This window comes from Anopheles arabiensis, chromosome 3 (genome assembly GCF_016920715.1).
Source record: "Anopheles arabiensis isolate DONGOLA chromosome 3, AaraD3, whole genome shotgun sequence".
In the NCBI taxonomy this organism is placed as follows: domain Eukaryota; kingdom Metazoa; phylum Arthropoda; class Insecta; order Diptera; family Culicidae; genus Anopheles; species Anopheles arabiensis.
This window is the reverse complement of record NC_053518.1, coordinates 89,461,187-89,480,541: the sequence shown is the minus strand read 5'-3', so window position 1 is coordinate 89,480,541 and position 19,355 is coordinate 89,461,187. Positions and strand designations below refer to the sequence as shown.

At 45.4% G+C, this 19,355-nt stretch overlaps 2 protein-coding genes across 6 annotated transcripts in view; both read left to right on the top strand.

Annotated features, from left to right (window-relative positions):
• The window catches only part of LOC120900371 (RNA-binding protein 24-B-like), a 50,614-nt gene extending 34,528 nt beyond the window's left edge, over positions 1-16,086 (top strand). For all 5 annotated transcript variants that reach the window (XM_040307265.1, XM_040307270.1, XM_040307266.1 and 2 more), the window contains 4 exons: positions 1,014-1,077; positions 11,648-11,807; positions 11,911-11,998; positions 12,076-16,086. In XM_040307265.1, coding sequence (XP_040163199.1) covers positions 1,014-1,077; positions 11,648-11,807; positions 11,911-11,998; positions 12,076-12,251 — 488 coding nt within the window. In that variant the 3' untranslated portion in view covers positions 12,252-16,086. The remainder of the gene's footprint in view (positions 1-1,013; positions 1,078-11,647; positions 11,808-11,910; positions 11,999-12,075) is intronic.
• A 511-nt stretch (positions 16,087-16,597) lies between these two features.
• Positions 16,598-19,294, top strand: LOC120902035. The gene is made up of 4 exons (XM_040310512.1): positions 16,598-16,991; positions 17,063-18,013; positions 18,271-18,745; positions 18,838-19,294. The coding sequence occupies exons 1-3, from the start codon at positions 16,802-16,804 to the stop codon at positions 18,456-18,458; spliced, it is 1,329 nt and encodes a 442-aa protein (XP_040166446.1). The 5' UTR covers positions 16,598-16,801; the 3' UTR covers positions 18,459-18,745; positions 18,838-19,294.
• Positions 19,295-19,355: the final 61 nt, after the last annotated feature.

Below are 19,355 nucleotides of genomic sequence, written 5' to 3'. Positions count from 1 at the left end.
TAGTTTGGGAGGTGTGTTGATTCACGCTCAGACGGTGAAAGAAAAGGGATTATTATCCTTCGATGGGCACGCTGAATAGTGGCTGAAAAGCGAGCGCGGCAAGTGTCAATCTTCAGCTCCGTCACTGCATTTGCTGGAGTTCTATTAGCCGGAGCCGTTGAAAACTCGTTGATTTATCATGACACGGTGCCTTTGCTGTCAGCCGTTGGGTGAAAAGTTTCCTCCAACCCACTCTCGGACGGAGGAAATCGGCTGTCGGGTCGGCACAGCACTAAAGCGCAACCCGATGACAGAAGTCATTGCAAACGAGCGCGCGCCGTACCGTAGGGGCGGGCGAGTAAACAAATCATTAAAGTGAATCAAATATTTTTTGTTGTGTTCCACGCGCCTGACCGAGGTCAGAGGCACCGTCATGGCGGGACATTGTTGTTGTTGTTGTTGTGGTGGTGGTGGTGTGGCCGCTACAAGACTCCACCACCGCTTGGTTGGTTTGGTGTTGGTGTGGCGATGACGACTGGGAAAGGTTCTTTATTCGCTTGGTTTTATTGGTGTGTCCCGCTCGCTCGCTCACTCACTGTTGCTGCGTAAACACTGACGTGTACGGACGGACGGGTACTATGGTGGCGGCGGAAGAGGGATAAGCTTTGCGGTATTGATTATTGCAGCAGCAACGGGGTGGATTCATTAGGCAATCCACGTGCGCCGTGACGATGAGCACGGAAATGCAATTTTAATGAGCAGCTCTAGCAGAAGAAGTAGGCGAGGGGTTGTGTTTTTGCACCAACCAAAACGAGGTTGGACAAAATTATGATACACATCGAACGGAATGTAGTAGTTTGTTTGCCGACCTTTTTTTACCGGCGTTATCTGTTGATTCTGTACCCTTTGCTTGTGCTTTTTTTACGATTCCGTTTCCTTGTTTTTCGATTACGATACAATGTCCTTCGCACCACTGACTGACCGAGTTTGTATTTTGACGTTTATTTCTGCTCTTGTCTCTGTCCCAATTTCAGGTTACCAGTTCGCCACGACAGGACTGCGGACGGCCGGCTACCCAGTGATACCGGGCCAGTACGGGTAAGTGCTTTTGGCTGACAGTGCGCGCATCTGTGTTTTTTTTCTCTTCTTTTTTGTTTCGTACCTCTCTTCTACCACTACTATGCTCCACATCCCATTCCTACACCGCCCGTGTAAGCGTCCTCGAACACCCCGTGTCCTGTTCCGCCTTTTTCGTTCCTTTTTGTCTTTCTTACCTTACTTCGATCTCTGTCTCTCTCTCTCTCTTTCCCCTTTATTCTTCTGTGTTGTTGTGAAGCCAAAACGTGTCCGCCAAATGGCACACCATCAGCGCGACGTGGATGGGTTGGTGGGGCTCGGTGGGAGGATTTTAATACGTTTATTTGTTGTTGATAGGGAAGGTTTCGACAAGTGCAGTTTGGAAAAGAATTTCAAAAATTTAGTAACAAAAAAAAACATTTTCATGCTCCATTTTCAATGGATCCAACTGGTATGTTGAAGAATTATTATTTTTTATTTAAAAAAATGGTATTTTTATGCATGAGGAAGCATAATATATTGGTAATATTTAATGCCTTACATATCTGTATGTTGTAACTGAACTTTGCTAATTTACTTATGTTGTTTTTGCTTTGGTGCGAACAATACAATACAAGTACATTTAATAGAATATTTCATAATGATTGAAAATCGCAGAATAATAATATAAGTTTATGAAATGAAAACAATAATGTACATTTTAGTATACTGCGCAATAATCCATTCGCGCCCGGTGGAGACGCATGGTGTCCCATTAGCAAAGTGTCATGTCTTTTTCTTTCGGGGAAGGCCAACTGCGATTGGAAGCAATAATGTGTGCTTGCCAACTGACACATTCGCATTAACTGCACTTCTCGGTGCAGCATTCACACACACACACACATATTCTATTTTGCACGATGGTGCCCGCACGGTGATGATGATCATCATTCGTACGCGCCATTACAGCCAGTAGAGTAACGTGTTTGCTAGCCTAAAAATAGGTACCCATAGTTTTCCAAACTTTTCCAACATGTCTCCCTTCTCATTTTATCTATTACTCTCTCTGACTCTAGTCGCCTTGCGTCACACGCACTCCCCAGAGTGTGGTGATATATGTATGCGTACATATAGGTGACACGCAAGCAGTGCGCCAAGGGGTAGAGAAGCCAGCGCAGAAAACCTCCCCCTTCCCCCAGGAAAAACTAACCATGGCGAGCGTGTACCCGCTAACGGGGCGCTAGATCGGACGCGGAATAAATGTTCTAAAAGCGGAGAGGCGATCGTTGCGTTGCGTCCTCCTGCTATCGGTTGGAGACAGTCGGTGGGCCGTTAATTAAGCCGCGCTCTACCCGATTTCCCTTTCGGCGTGTCGTGTCGCCTGCAGGATAGTGTTGAGACGAGACGTTGCGACTAGCGCTGTCACGGAGATATTGCTTTGCTGCTTCCGTGTCTTCGGTAGTAGCTGTCGTGTGAGTGTGTGTGCGCGCGTTTTTTACTACAGCAAAAGATTGATTGCGGTTTTTATTTAGAACTCTTCAACCGTCGGCTACCAGTCGAGGGGTGTGTGTGTGTGTGTGGTGACTGGTGAACTTTAGAAGTGATTGCTCGTCCCGTTACACTTCCAAATTTGAAGCAAAGAGTCGTTTATTGACACCCATAGCAGGGCACACTTGGCAGAGCCTGCTATATAGTGCGATCTATTTTTCAATCGTAATCAACCACATTTTGTACATGCTAAAATGGATTAATCTCTCTGCACAGGCTGACTACATTGCCTGTTCGGGTCATAAGTTTTCCACTACCCATATTCGTTTGCTGTTTTTTATTTATTTCCACAGGGAAAAAGGCGTTTGTTTTGGGGCTCAAATCGTTACATACATGCAGTTTGTTCTCTGGTCTGTTTTTTTTGTTTGTTTTCTTACAAACTTCTCTACCCCCTCTTTTCTTCTCTTCTACCTTACTCTGCCTTATCTGCCACTCATTTCCTCCACTTCCCACTTCGTTTTGTTTGCAGCCCGTGTGCGGCAGGTTGACCGCTTTACTGCTGATTTTTTGCCCACTAGAGGCAAATGGCGCTGATGGCGTTTCGATATGGGTCCCGTGCTGCGAGCTGCTTCACGTTCATGTAATTTTTCCAAACAAAACAACACAAAAGCCGAGCGTTCGAGTGAATTTTTCTTTTGCGTTTTTCGCGTTTGTGGCAGAGTTTTATAGTGTTCTTTGTTGTTGTTGCTGTTTTGTTTGTTTTTTGTTGATTTTGTTTTTAGTTGTTTTTTTTTTATTACATTTTCCTTTTATATTTTGTGTTTTTTTTCCTACGTGTATGTGTTTTTTCTCTTTCCCTCTCTTTCTCTCTCTCTGTCTACTTTACTCGATAGCGTTTGCAGCTTTCGGTTCACCCATCTCTTTTGTGTTTCTATATGATACTGTTTGAAGTTTTTTGTTGTTTGATTGTTTGGTTTTGTTTTCCTTAGGTCTTTTGGTTTGTTTCATTTGGTGTTTTTTGGTTGCTTCGACGTGGTGAAGTGATATTTGGTTTTTTTTTTTTTGTATGTTAGAGTTTGAGTTTGGTTTTGTGACTTCTAGTGGCTTACTTACTTCTTGGTGAATAGTTTTGTAGCTTCACTACTGATTATAGAGTATGGAGTCAGATTGCTGAGAGATAATGAGAGGTTTGTTAGGTAAATTGTTTAAAAAATTACAACAATGCTCGGGAAATGCGACTTTATTTCGCATCGCCACGCATTCAAAGTGCATTTATACATGTTAACGAACTCCTTTCACGTTTTGTTTTCGACGTTCTGCTGCACTTTTCCTGAACCTTTTGGTGTGGGTTGGTCGTGTGCGGTTCGTTTAGTGTGTTTCGTGTGCTCTCCGTGTGTGCGTGTTTGTATGTTTTTCTCTTTTTACTGTCGCTAGATATTCATGAGTTTTTCCGGGGTGTGTGTGTGTGCAGCGAGGTTTGCTAGTTTTGTTTTACCTGGTGTGTGCCGTGTGTACCGTACCAAACCGAAACCAAACCAGTGTTTTCCATTTTGTTTCTCCCGTTTCCCTCCCCCCCTATACACACTTCAGGTTACACTGCAGTTGCCCGGGCGCGGAGGGTTGACGAGTCCAGTTCCGTGGTACGTGTTGCATTCAAACGTCGGGTGTGTCAACTGGCTACACACACTTCCCTCTCTACGGGGCGGGTGCCCGTATGTCTCTGTGTGTGTGTATGGATAGGCACATTGGATTGGAGAGGGCTAAAGGGGAACTGTGTGCGCGCCTTGCGAATGAACAATTCATGTGCGCTCGTGGTGCCCCACCTTTCCCCACCACCCACGTCGACCTACCCGATCGTTCACACTCATACACAACAATCACGCACACACACATGCAACCCTACAGCGCGCGCGTGTGTGTGCGATTGTTTGTCATCGTCGTGCTCATCGTCTGTCGTGATTTATCGCGCGCGCTGCTCGATTCGAGGTGAGAAGTGCGTTCGTGTGTGCGTGTGTGTGCGATTTGGTTGTGTTTTTGCCGTTGTTGTTGGTGTTACTGTTGTTATTGTTGTTGTTGTTGATTTTGCTCTTTTAGCGCGTGTCCCCCAGCCGTGTGTGTGTGTGGGTGTTGGTGTGGCGTGTGCCCTTGTGTGCGTGTGTGTGTGTTTGTACGTTTTATTGTGGTGCTCAGTGTATTTCCATTTAGATTTTCTTTCTTCCCCCGCGGTGTGGCGTCTCCATTCCGGTCGCCTGACCATCGTTGGCGTTTGTTTTTTTTGTTCAATGTTGTATCTAGTTCGAAATGGCAGTGAGATACAATCATGCCAAAAACGCGTAAAAATAATAAAATTGAGCGCCGAAAAAAAAAAAAAAATAAAACCGAACTACGCAACAGATCGTGTCAAACGGGTTGGCATGATTCACATTTCACCTCGGCCACGGTTTGGGCCACGGTCTATTTAACACGTGCTGACCACTCCCTGGGTGACATGGCACCGCCGCAAACAGAGGGGCCGTTAGACTGTCCGATCCGGCACCGGAACCGTTTTTTCTGCCGGATGTGTGGCGTTGGTGATCGTGGGGTGGTAGTATGTAGCTATCCACCCCACGCGCTTTTATCGCGTGCTCCATCACGCGGAACTTAGGAAATTATTTTGATTGCGGTAAAATAAAAATTTGGGCTGCTGCTCCGGGCGTTGCTTTTCATTGCAATCCGGCTTTCGACCCCCGTGGACCCACCGGAATATGTTTGCATTTTGATGAGATCAGGCACGGGTGATCATGTTGGTACCGTTGTAATATATGGCATTACGCGCATTGCACAACGGCGTGTGTTGCCGTCGACCTGCAGGTTCGTTTGCCGCGTTGCATTGCATTTGCGGAGGCGCCAGGAGAGTGAAATTGACTTTCACAAATTAGGTTTCATCTTGATGGCTGCGGAAGCGTTACGTGTGCGGTTGATTTTTGTGAGGTTGCAATCGTACCTCGCGTACCTGAATAATGCATCAGCAGATGACCACAGAAATGCAGATCGTACAATTATTAAATCAACAGTTGCCGTACGTATCAAATGCTGTTTTTTTTGTTTAACAGCACTTGTGTTGACCTGTTGAAGGAAAATCATTAAAAAAGATCATCACGCTTATCATGGGCAGCTTTCACGTGGCGGTTATAACACAAGAGTGTGTGTGTATGTGAGTAAGAGGCCGTTAAAGAGAATAAAATATGCTTGCTCTCGGATCTATAAATTATCTCCTTCAAGGTGTAATTGCCACAGCTCTCTCTGGCAGCTGCTGCTGGTTTAAGATTAACGACCGAACAACCCGATGCTCGAAGTGGATTGTTTTTTTAATACGTCCCAACGTGCTAAGCAGCCTCTTGGGCAGAGTTTTGTGCGGTACTTCTTCCTGGTGGTGGATTTAGAATGTTTCTTTTGGATTTTTCGTTTTTATTGTTTGCTTAAATGTTGTGTTTTATTTGTTTGATAAGTTTTAGCTAGACGAAAGAGTGCTGTGGATTTTATGAATTTTGTTTTTTATGAATTACCTCTTTTAAAATTAATCAACATTTGTTGAAGCAGTTGTTAAAAATTGAATGAAAAATACCATATGTTGTGACATGTTAGTGACGTTTTAGCTTTTTCAGTGCTTTTTGTTTTTCTAGACGATGGCGCTATTGCTTAACCGTGTTTTTTAAGCTTTCAATAGGTTTGAGTCTTGTGGTTTTTGCGTTTTTTTATATGTACGACATAATTCTAAAAAGATTTCTCAAAACGTGTGCTATGTTGCTGTGCGTTTTTAAAAATACCTCTGCTCTACTTTTGATTTTGTGTGCGTGTTTGTTTGTGTGTTTCGGTGTGTGTGTGTGCGTGTTTGAATCACATATTTAGATGTTTATAGATGGGGCAACAATTCGTTCTAGCGATCATATCGTTCAAGTTATGTGCCTAGAGGTGACAACATGTTGATAGCTTAGGAACAGAGATTAGGATTAAAATTGAAGTTGGTTACAAAATCCAAACGTTTCTCAATTAGCTGTTCAAATTGTTGAGCTTAAAGTACAATTATAGAGCGACTACAGAGAAGATAATAGATGGTCACTAGCTACAAGAGCTCATCAGCCCAAGAAATGCGGGGTTTGTGTTGCGAAATTGGACAGAACGTAACTACCAAATAATTCCTAACATGTGGATATTGACAGAGTGTTGCATAAATCTCTTCAAAGTAATGGGTGTACACCATGATCTATTTTCATCTCAATTTTGTTTGCGACAAAGCGGGATTAGCGGTATGTTTATTTTTAAGCCAAAGCAAGCCAAATACACCCAAAACAGGTCCATCAAGAAACGGATCGTCGTTGCTCATCGAAAACCTTGAAGAGTTGAAGGGGATGGCAGATGAAAATGCCGGTGCCGTATCTCGGCTCTTTCAACCCACATCGCCACATTATTCAATCGCACTCCTGACGACAAACGCGACCCAAAAAAACAAGGTGTCCATGTGTGTGCCTTCCATCATCGGCGCATATGAGCGGTACTACGCTCCTTGTCCCGCTTATTCCCAACCCTTCTGACGTCAATCACAGACGTGACGGAAGTGACGGCCGGGCATATACCATCGGCGGAAAACGTGATTTTTCCCGCCGATCGTGCGGCGTCCACTTAGGCACAGGATGGAGCTCTCCTGCGAAGCAGGCAAGAACAATCGGTTCTGCCTTGGTTCTGAAGGGTTCCGCTTAATTTGTATGAGCAAAGTCTTGGGGTCGATGCTTACGCGACCCGAAAGGAGATTGGTACGAATAGAGCAGTACACTTGACACACCACCACCTCCAATCGATAGGCGTGCACCATGGAGAGGACCATGTTGTGATGAAAGACGGAAAAAGCTTAATAGAAGCGGTTGGGAGTCAGTCGCGACTATTGTGTCATGTAATGGCCATCGGCAGCGGGTTTGTACTCCGTTATTTATAGTCGGTGAGTTGCTTTGAGGACAAGAGTTAATCTACGATCATGCTGCTACCCAGTACCGCCCTTTCATAATGAAAATGTGACAATCGTGCCGAGGCTTCGCAATATATCCGCCGCAATCGGTGGCGTTATACATTTTATATGACCCATCTACATCAAAGAAGAGAGAGAAGGGACATATCAATGCTTAGAAATGAAGACATTAAATGGTTTTGAAAAGAAAAAAAGTGGGACATATAGCAATATAAATCCCCAGCTCTCGAGGCTGTTGGGTAGGCATTAATGGAAGTATTAATCAATTTTCTGTACATGTTTCTGTACCGCCCCGTAAGTCCAACGTTGCCAACGACGGTGTAACGCAACAGACACTGTCGCGCAATATTTGGTCGCGATTACCTACGCCACCAGGGTTTGGAGCGATTTTTATCGAATTAATGTAATTGCTGCATTTATTTCGATTTACGTAATTGCTTCACGCGCGCTTCGGTGTTGGGCGGGCACACCACATCACCACCAAGAGCGGAAGACACACGTGTGCAGGGAAGCAAATGGCCGGCAAATCTCTATCTCTTTCTCCTCTGTCCTCGCGTGTGAAGTAATTAGGAAAAAGGTTGCGATGGAACGCTCGGTTGGAAAATTCAAATGTCAATCCTCACTAGCGCGCGCACTGCTCTACTAGGACGCAGGAGAGAGAGTAGGGAAACTCTTCTCATCGTCAACATGTCTTGTTGTGGCGCGACACGCCACGAGCATGAGCGATGTCTTGGTTTGGGGCTTTTGGGACAAACCCGTGGGTGCACGGGTAACCGCCGCCCCACACTGGCAACACGACACACAGCCAGGAAGATGGTCGCGATGCGAGGTGTAGTATATTGGCGGTTGGCTTTGCCAAAGCAGGGCGCGCAGTTTGGCCGAACACAGCGCAGCGCGAGAGCGCGTTCTAAAAATACAAATAAATATGGCTCTCGGCTTCTGTGCTTGGCGCGCAACACCACAACCCCCTCCCGAGAGCCGAGAAGCCACCTTCATTATGTACACACCAGCCAGCCAGCCAGCCAACCTTCGTCTCCACCTCGCTCCAAGACAAAATGCGATGCGATCTGTTCCCCCTGTGCCCCCGAAAGATCGAGGAACCAAGACAAGAGTTTTGCTGCAGAGTTGCAACGATCCGTCAGTGAGTGAGGAGCGTTAGATATTTTCACGATGCACACGAAGATGATCGTTATGTAGAAGACACCGTTTGGACATTCTTTCGAGCGGAGCAGGGTTGTAGTACACACGACGCAGCATCGGGAGGTTGGTGGGATTATTTTTAGAAATGTCCCATCGTGAGCGCTCCTCCGGAATGCCCACGGTGACAATCTCAATAGTGTGGTTGGGATGAGTATGGGTATGTGTGTGTGTGAAGATGGTACTCTAGTGATCATTACACACCTCTTCCTCCGAACCTGATGTTCGTATTGGAGGTACTCGATCTTCTGAAGAAAGGAAGAATTGGGGTAAGGGAACGTACAGATCTGTTTTTGCGAAGAATGTGTCTATTTGCAATGTAGATCTGTTGGTGGGTAATGATGTGTCATCATCACCACACAGAGATTGTGTACAATGTTGGTCAATATTGTTTTGAGCTCAGATGATTGCCAAAACCATTAAATATCCATCACGCGGCGACAGTAGATTACGATAATCATCACCACTACCGTGCGTCCTATGTACTGCGCCGAGCAGTATTGATACTGCGAGGCCGGGACGACAACACGCGCTTTTAAATCGGTGTAACCCGCTGTCACACCGGTCATCCTTTGTCTGTTGCCAGCTGAAGGTTGTTTTCGACTATCGATGGGGATGGGCTAATAAATATCGTCGACAAAGTACAATTACAAGGGCGTTGTTGTGTTGTGAAATGGGGCCGACGGATAGCACACATTCTGCCTGTACAAATACAGATTCAGAGAGTTGAATAAACTGGATCGTTTTGAGTGCAGGTGCGATTAATCGACAAATACTACGAACTTCTAGCATCAAACCACATTATCTTGTCAATTACTGGCAGTCACTATGGTGTTAGTAAGTAGGCAAGTAATTCAGACGACTAAATATTGTAAACTTGCTACTAGGTGGTATTTTATACTAGTTATTTTTATCATTTTACAGTCGTAGCCGTTAAATGTTGGCTCTAAGGCATACATTTTTGACTCTAACGCACCTTTTTCCTATTGAATTTAAGCCAACAATGTTTGATCCTTGAAGGAATTATGTTCAATTTAAACAGTATTTCTAGACATTTATGACTGCAGTTTTACATTACAAAATTTTAATTCCTATCCCTAGATGAGGACTGTTAACAACACATTTGTCTGAATGAAGAAGCTTAGATAAATCTTTAGTTGAAGAACATTGTCGTTCGGTAATGATAACAAAATGCAATACAGCATAAGTAGATAAATTTATTAAAACTCGTCGTCTTGTATTGATCGTTATGATGAGTTCTTTTATTCTCCAAATTGACATTTTTAACATTCTCATAATGAATAGCTTGAAATAAATCGCGTGTCATGCCTATCATACGATCCACTTATTTCCACAGTGGTCAAACCTATAACAAGATAAGATTTCTACAAACCACACTCAATAATCAGTTTGAAGTGCGAAAATCAACCTCCTCGCCTCCCAAAACGATGATTGATACGCTACATTCCACGGTTTCAGCTTCAGCACACGTTTGTGCCCGAGATCGTGCCCAACGGATGGCAAGATGGCCGTCACGCTCGCTCGCAATTGGTACGGCGCGCGCGATCGCGATCGTTTTCCCGGGCTCGTCCCCCAATCGCACTCCCGCACACACACACCACCCGACGATCCCGCAAACGGTGGGAGCATCAGAATAAAGGTGGGCGGACAGTGACGTTCTAAAATGGCGACGGGTGTGTGTATTTTTTTTTCTTTACTGAGAGGTAACGAACGGGTCTGTAAAGCAGCGTGTGTATGACAGTGTGTTGGTTCGTTTTATGGATTTTATTTAATCTTCGTTCAAGCGAAACGCGGGAACGCTCACTAGTAGAGGGGTTGGGTTGACAGACGTGTGGGCCCGAGGGGTGGCAGTTTTTAGTGTCCCTCCTCGATTCCCTCGAAAGTGATGGGGCGGATCCTATTTTTGAGATACTTAAGCTCCACACTCTGCGTGCTTGTTGGGTGTTGTCACTGAGGCTTGAGGGGCGTGAGGTTTGTAAGAATAGTACGGCTGTGCGATCAATAATTGTAACGAATGGTCACAGATGGGTGACGGATAAACATGTCATGTTGCTTTAGAGTTGAAAACGTACTCGTAGCCTTCATCGGAAAAGGGGTGCCGTACGAGATATGTAGTGCGATGGCACTTCGAATCAGGAAACGGCCACTGACAACTGTCACAATGGTGAAATGGTGAAGAATCGTTCATGTTTGCATCATGGGCACAGGTCGTCCTATCTTCAACTCCAATGGTCACGAGGTGGCGGTGGTGCAAGAGCTCATGTTTATGTCTGTTCTCTGCTCTTCTTGTCTCTTTTATCTCTCATCGGTGAAAAACATGTTTTTTCAAGTTTTTTTTCTTGTGTTTTACTTTCTTATCTAATGGGTTCATTTACAACACTTACAAGCGTTTTTATTTGCTTGTGGGATGATTTTTTTGCTCTTTATTTTTACTTTCTCTCTTTATTTCACTCACTTTCCTGTGTGTGCGGTATGCGTCGTTTGATGGGTTGTTTTCTTTTGTTGTTGTTTTTATGACTTTTCTTACACTTTAGTTGTCTTTTTTTTCTTTTGTTTTATCTGAATCTTGATTTGGTTGTTCTACAACATTTCCTTTTTTTGTTTTCTATACTTATTATTTTCTTTTACTCATTTTACCGTTTTTTACGAGGTTTGAAAACTAATCGAAACGTTTTCGTTGATGTTGCTGTTGTTTGGCGTGTTTGGCAAATATAAAGTGTTTTGTTGTTGTTGTTGTTGTTGATGTTGTTGTTGCTGTTGCTGTTAACTGTTTTACTTTTTCTTGTTGTTGCTCTTGGTTGCAGTGTACTTGGTTGCGAAAGAGAAGCTATTGAACCACTGTTTAATACATCTTTTCCCTTTTCCTTCTCTGTTTCTTTCACCGATCGGTCTCCGCTCGACCTACAGAGTGCCACCGTCTTACATTTACGGCACACCGTACCTAGGCACGGCGGGCGGTTCGACCGGAGCGGGCGCAACCGCCTCCGGACTGGTGCCGATCCCTGCCACCCAGCTGTCGCACGCAGCCGCCATCGCGGCCGCCACTAGTCAATTCTACGAGTACCAGGTAAGCAACCGACGGGGCCGAGCGCACTGAGCCGCACACGAGCCGTCAGAGTGGATGCAGTAATAATAATTCGCCGATTTTCTTTCCAATTGTGTCGCAACAGAATGCGGTAGCAGCAGCCGCCGCCGCACCGTATCCGGGCCAGTACAGTACAGGGTTCGATGCGTATCCCTATGGATCCGGTGCCTCAGGTAAGGCATTAACGCGAAAGGGTACTATCTAAGATCTTCAACTAATCTGTTTTGTGTGTGTGTTTTTGTTTTCACAGCTGCCGGAGCTGCGGCTGCCGCCGCCCAGTACATGGCCGGACCGTACACGTACGCCACGCTGCCGCAAGCAGGAGCTGCCGCCGCCGCCGCTGCTGCCGCGGCGGGTGCATTTCCCGGCCTGTCGCCCTATCAGAACGCGACCGGTGCTTCGCTCCAGGAGGCTAGACTGCAATAATATTTACTACCGCAAGCGCTGATGCTGTCGCTGCTCGGCGATGGCGTCGGTGGCGTCAACGAGAAGCGCTCGTAACTCGCGACGAATGCGCGCCTTCCGCTGCGCCAACGCAGCGAGGAGTTGGGAGATGGTTTAGTTTGTAGTGTCCGCTGCCTAGCCAAAAAAAACATAACAAAGAAAAATTGGAAAAAGGAAATAGGAAGAAAACAACACCCCAAACCACCAACCAATTACACAAAACACAACTAAACAGCGCATGGTTGGGGCGTACATTTTAGTTAGCCCTTCAGAGGTGTGTAGTGTTTTAAAATCTATCAAACTAACAGCTAACCAAACCGGAAGCGTTACGTAACGTTGCGTTACGTGAAATGCAAACAGTAAGCGATAGGTAATAAAGAACTCAGCAAAGCAAAGTAACGGAATCAAGCCGGATCAATCAATCACCAATCAATCGTTCTCGAATATTCATCTCTTGAATTTAAGAAAAAAGGAAACAGCCTCAACAAACACAAATACACCCCTCTATGAGCGCATATAATTGCCAATTCGCACATATTTCAAGCACACATCTTGTGGCCGCGCCTGAAATGGAAGAGCTTATTTTCCCTCTGCGGCGGTGCCAGTCAGCGTCAGAATCTGTAAACACACACACACACACACATCAAGCAAAGGCCAGCGTGCGAAAGTGCGCCCCCAGGCAGCAGGCATTCAGGCGTATAAAGAAATTTACTCTATTTATTATACAACTAGTTTTTAACGTACTGTAGAAAAGCCGAACTAGACCGATAGTAGTAACCTTGCATGAGCAACTTGCCGCAGAACACGCGGTTGCGCTGTGGGCGGGAGACACATTATTTACTTAACAAATACTTTTAGCGGATAAGCAATAAACAGTGTTGGACAAAGCGGTTGGAGAAGCAAAACAAAATGAAGAACAATAGGACAGCATAACTATACGAAAGCTCAATTCTTGTTTCGTGTCTTCGTCCTTCGTATGGCGGGCTTATGTATCGAAGATCTGGAAAGGTGTAAAAAAAGCAATGTTGCAATGTTGGACAGATGAAAACAATCCCAATTTACGGTTCACAGTCATAACGTGCTGCCCCCGCCGTAGTCCTCTCAACCGAATCCCGTGGACTGATTTTTGCAATAATTGTTTATCGGATATAGTTGTTGGATAGTGGGGAAGAGGGGATGTGTAGGAATCAGACTTTTTGAATGCAAATGCAATATCCTCTAGGATGTGGCTGCTATTACGATGTAGAGCAAAACACGCAAGCAATACCACAAAATGATGTAGCGTCGTCTTATCCCCACCGAGGTAGTGAGAGTGAGAGTGTGAGAGAGAGAGAGAGCAGAAAAAGCGATTAGCGAAAAACAGAAAGGAACAGATTTCAGAACACTAGAAGTGGCAGCATCAATTGGTTTCACATTTGCACATTAGTGAGTCGGATCGATGCGTACGTTCGCAAGCAATACTACGAACAAAAACAAAAAGCGAACAAAGCTCGATCTTTGCCTATCATTTTTCCGTTTCCGTTGTTTCCGTTTTTCGCGGTTTTCGCGCGAGTAACATGGAGTGTGTGGAAAGGGGGAGGACAGAAGACAGATGCATACAGAGAAGAATGAAATTCTAGTCAAATGTGTGTGCGTGTGAAATTATGTGCGTATGTATGTGCTTTTGTATCGTATGGTTTTGTTGTGTTTTGGCTTTCTCTCGTGAAATTGGGAGATTAATTTATTTTGTCCTGTTTTGTTTGGGTTGTTTTGCGCATTTAAATGCGCATCCACTGTTGTGTTGTGCTCTATTTGGACTACTCTTGTTTCGATGCTGTACTATCTCTTTCGCAGTTGATTTTGTTAGTACATTAGCTTCTCTTTCTTTGTCTGTTTTTTTTTGTGAAATTTATTATGATTTTTCGCTTTCTTGCTTCAATTTGCATGTTTTTCATGTCTTTTTTTCTCTCTTCTACAAAATCCTTCATTTTTGCACATTTACGTGTACTGGGTAGAGTACGTACGGCCACCAAATCGAAACCTCAAAACCGCCGATCTAAAAGTTAACCTTTATATACACCAAAACAAAGAAAGTTAGTGTTCGTGTCACTACCCCGAGTCAAGCAAGATTTTAGTAGCAGCAGCAGAGGAGTTTTGGAATATTTGGAAGAATCGCAACAAAAAGGAGTCAAAATTTAGCAGCACAGTGCGCACAAGTGTGGATAGTTGGAGTGAAATTGTGCCTTTCAAAAAAGAAGAAGAAACAAAAACACATAACTACCCCAGCACCCCAAAAAGCGAAGCTGTAACAGTAACAACACCGAGCAAATGAAACGAAACACAAACAATACAGAAACACACACTAAAACACTAACATGGTATCACGCTGCTGGAGGAGACGCGATGCGCTTTGCTGCTTGAAAGGAACCAAACCGTGGGCTTTTGAAAGCTGCTAGGGAGACACGGTTGTTGCTCAGTCAGTCAGTCAGTCCGAAGCCCAGGAACGTTGCGCGGTGGAACAAATTCGGTGACAATACCCAAACAGACCCACCAGCACCCATCCACCACCAGCTCCCCAACTTTGACGGTAGATTTCGGACGTAGATTTCATGCCAGTTAGCTCCCAATTTTTGTATCAGGCACACTAAAACACCACTAAATTCGTTAACAAAAAGAAAAGAGTGTATGAGGTCCGGCTGCGGGGAAAATAAATATGCCAATCTTAGGTGAGACTTATCGAAATCACGATTCTAATGTGCTGCGGGTGAAAGTAAAAAAAAAGAAGATGTACTTAAAATTGCACCCGCAAACAGCGTTACCCTTATTCGTGTGGAAAGAGCTGCAAAAGAATTGCGTGCTAAAAATTGTGTAAAAAAGTGTAGTGGTTGAACGTAGAAAACGACAAAAGGAAAGGGGAACCCTCTCGTAGTAAGACCACTTTTTTGGGGGGAGGGGGCGATGTTTTTGAACTGCGCAGTAAATTTGGCGCATTGACCAAACGCAACGAGTTATAGGTGGTGGAGCGCAGTGTGGAGAGCACATCTTCTTTTTTGAAATAAAAGCATCGTGTAAAAATGTTAAAAACTCCCCGTGGAATGGGGGAGGGGCTGGAAGGAGCTCTGTTCGCGGCAACCAAAGGATAAAGGGATTAGGGGATAGGGGAATCGAAAAAGGGAAAGGAGAGGAGGCAGTACGAGAAGCGCCGTGATTGTAGATGTTAAGTTTAAATTATTTATACACGACGAGTGGCGAACGAGCGACCAGTGGCGGCACAGTTGGCATTATAGGCATATAAGCAATCCGATACACGTTTAATAAGAATCTCACACGCAATTCAATGCCTGCATTGGGAGGCCAGGAAACTTTAGGATTAGGAGAATGGCCGGGGACCAGGGATACGGGGATCAGAATCAACCGGCACTCCTCGGTGTAAAGCCCCCGGAAGATCCGGAAGGTTTTTTTGTCTGGTGTGATCGTTCGATCGTTGCTCTCTGGTGCTCGTGTAAACCAAACCGATCGATCGGGACAGGGGTCGAATTGGGGTAACAATTAACGGTTTACGGTAAGCATATTTTAAACTGTCGGTTATTAACAACACTATTAATTCAACAAGTTCTACCAGCTGTGCAAGCCGAAAGGAGCAGCGAAAGAACAAAAAAACATTAAAAAAGCAAATAACAAACAAATCACAAGTAATTGATTTACACCCCCCAAAAAAAGTACCCTTACACACGCATATTCGCATAAGAAATGGTGGAAGGATCGAACAGATAAGCAACACAAAAAAAAAAGTTAAAAGAAAATAAGGAAAAGATAATAAAAGAACAAAAAAAAACAAGATCGATAAGATGATTAAGTACTAACCAACCGGCCACTGGGCTCCACAGATATCATAAAAAAACAACAACAAGACATCAGCATAGTTTAGGAGGGAGGGAATATAACAAAAAAAGGCGCGAGAAAGGATACTATACAGATTAGAAGCTCTACATATACATAAAAAATATATATATTTAAAAAATATAAAAAAATATTGAATAAAACTCTAGCGATGTTTGAATCCTTTGCTTTGGAACGAAAGAAAAACACAAAATACAAGAATCCATGTAAGAACAAAAAACCAACTACCTTAAAAAATCGAATCTTTTGCACCCAGCTGAAAGCAGAAACTACAGGTTAACGTGATGACTCTACATTAGACCACACCTGATAGTCCACGAGACACGCATCGAATGCTTCTAGCCGTACCCGCTCTACACACAAGCACACATCTGCAGGGAGAAAAACAGAACAACCAAAAAACGAGGGCGGAAACATTGCAACCTGGCATGATGGCGAGAGCGATTAGACAAGGTAAGGCGAGACTGGGCGACCACCTACCGGGGATAGAGGTCAGCGGAAGTGACCTACGGCAACTGGCAGCAGGCCCGCGTGTATTATTCGTGATTTATTTTCATCCGTTTCGTTCCGGCAGGTAGAAGATGATGCGACGGACTACCCTTCGCCAACCTGCATTGTTGGCTTTTGATCGTTAGTGCCGTGTTGGGACGAGGATGCTGGACGAAGCTGTGTCCGTGCAAAGCTATAAAATGGACGTGACTTGCCCGGAGCGATGCTCAGTCGTGCGTGGTGCTTGGAAGGGACGGTCAAACTTGGTGCGAAGGATGAATTTGCTGGTGATTATTTCCGTCCTATGCTGCTCTCAGTTCGGGGCGAGCTATGTGATCGTGGATCGTGACCGTGGTAAGCATTGAAAAGGAAAAGCGTTCTGTGCAGTGGAAAGGTAATAAGGCTACTTTCGTTTCGTTCGACAGATTCATCCAACACCGATCCGCAGCTCGTTGGATTAGGATCGTACGCTGATCATGGTGTGCCACCAGCGCACTCTTCTGCCGGGATCCTTTCGAACGTACCGATCGATCCGTACGCGAAGAAGCTGCTCCAACTGTACTATCTGGTGCAGGTGATGCGGTCCTACCATCGCCCGGCCTACCAGGAGCCAACGACCATCCTGAGCAATCTGATCGACCGGCTCACGAAGGAAGATCTGCGCGACGAGCTGGAACGGTTGCTGTCCGGTGTCGACGGGTTCGAGGAGGTGTTTAACATTGGCGAGTATGCGGCCCGGGATCCGATCAAGGAGCAGCTGGCAAACGATTTTCGCCTGCTGTTTCCGCTCGTCGTCAAAACGCTGACGGGGTTGCGCGAGAGCGGCCATATGGGTAATGACGTGACGGCGATGGAGGACACGCTGCAGGGTAAGCTGCGGGACGCATTTAACGATTTTCGCGGATTGCTGGTGCGCGTCGTGCAGTCGGAAAGTGAAGTGTTGAACGAGATTGAAGAGCTGCAGGAGACAACATACAACAAGCCGAGTGGTGTGAACGATGTGAACTGGAATGCGGACGAGAGGCGATCGGAAACCGTCCCGAGCGCGGTGGAAATAGTGTACGTGACAGAGCAGCCGGTCGCCTCGGATAAGGCTGTGGTAAATGATTACGATTTAGAGGTGGAGTCGGCGGCAGCGAGTACGGAACGCGCGAGAGTGGAGCTGAAGACCGATCCAGCAATTGATATTCGTATGCAGAATGGAAACGATCTTACATTTCTACCGGATGGGCGCTCTGTTAAGTATGAGCTTAGTTCGGGACCGAATCTGCTGTCGCAGGAGCCTGATTCGGACGAGGATGAGGACGACGAAACGGAGGTGATCATACTAACGGAGGACGCCAACATGCAGCACAACGCGAACGGGAACGATAAAGGTAAGCTTTGAGCGAATGGTTGAATGGTTACTCTTCTGACAGCTAGAGGGCGCACCAATCGGGAAGGTGATTTTTACGAAGCGATGGCGATTGTGCCATACAATGATGAGAAGATCGGGTTAATTGCTACCAGCAATATTTATGTTCTATATTTTTTTATTTACACCTAACCTAGAAGAAAGTGAACAAGCCGAATTTCCCAAAAAATAGAAAGTGTATTAACAACCCTTTCTTTTCTTTTGCATCGTTTTGTGCAGGTAGCAGCAGCAGCCCGATGGCCGTGATGGTAAAGGACCCGGAAATGGCCGCCCTGATACCGCACATTGTCGAGCAACTGCGCCTGGAGAACGTTACGCCCGAGGAAAGGGATGCGCTGGCGGAAATTTTCGACGACCTGTGGCCCTTGATGGTGGCGGAGGCTGATCGTTTGCGCACGGAACCGTAGGCCGTACAGCAGTACCGTTTTACTGCTGTTTTGCCTCGGTCGGAATCCTTTTTTCGTTTTGTTTTTTTCTTCCCGGAATGGCATCAAAAGAAGTCGTTTACCTGCCAGCGTATGCAGCATTCGTTTCCGTCCGCCATCGATCCAGTGCCAGTTGTTGCCGTGAGGTGGAAGAGAAAGGATCGTTGCATTGTTTTAAGCTGAAAAGAAAATGAAAGTACTGCTGGGCGCATTGTTCTGCACGGTACTGATGGTGTTAACCGGAAGCCGGCCATTGTTTGCACGAAAATGTAAGTAAAAAGCACGAGGAAGTGCGTTGGAACGTTCGAGATTAAACCATTTTGTTTGTGTGCGTTGTCTTTTGTATCCTACGACGAAACAGTGTCCCTGGATTGGGTCCGAAACCCCTGGACGGATGCTTCCTACCGCGAGCGGCTGCAGAGCTGGGGCCTTTATCCGAAAGTGTTCCGGTACGGCACAACGAACCATCATGCGGCGATCATGGAGCGTAAACGTGCGGAGCTAAGCTGGCTGAAGCGATTGGTGCGCGAGGATGAGCGAATGGGAGGCAACGACGTGCGGCAGGCGAGCCTGGTGTCAGACGAAAGCATGGAGCGCGATCGTCAGTATGAGAAATTTAAGGACCAACTCTTTCAGAAGATGGAACAGGATGCGCTGGCAGTGTTGTGGCAGTATCGTTGAGCCGTGCTTCTCGGCTGGTAGACATTGTACAAAGGAAATTAATGGGGAGCTATGTGTGTAGTTCAATTTGGAATGAATAATTTAATTAGTAAATACGATGCTTTAAAGGTGAGAAGAGTCACCGTTGATCAATTTATATGCTGTAGTTTGTATGAAAATAAAATATATATCTGATAAAACATGAACATAGTTTCAAAA

Excerpts from the sequence above, each read along its gene's own strand:
- LOC120902035 (XM_040310512.1), top strand. The coding sequence starts at position 16,802 with ATGCTGGACGAAGCTGTGTCCGTGCAAAGCTATAAAATGGACGTGACT. Across the intron at positions 16,992-17,062 it reads GATCGTGGATCGTGACCGTG|ATTCATCCAACACCGATCCG; the intron begins GTAAGCATTGAA and ends TTCGTTCGACAG. Across the intron at positions 18,014-18,270 it reads CGCGAACGGGAACGATAAAG|GTAGCAGCAGCAGCCCGATG; the intron begins GTAAGCTTTGAG and ends CGTTTTGTGCAG.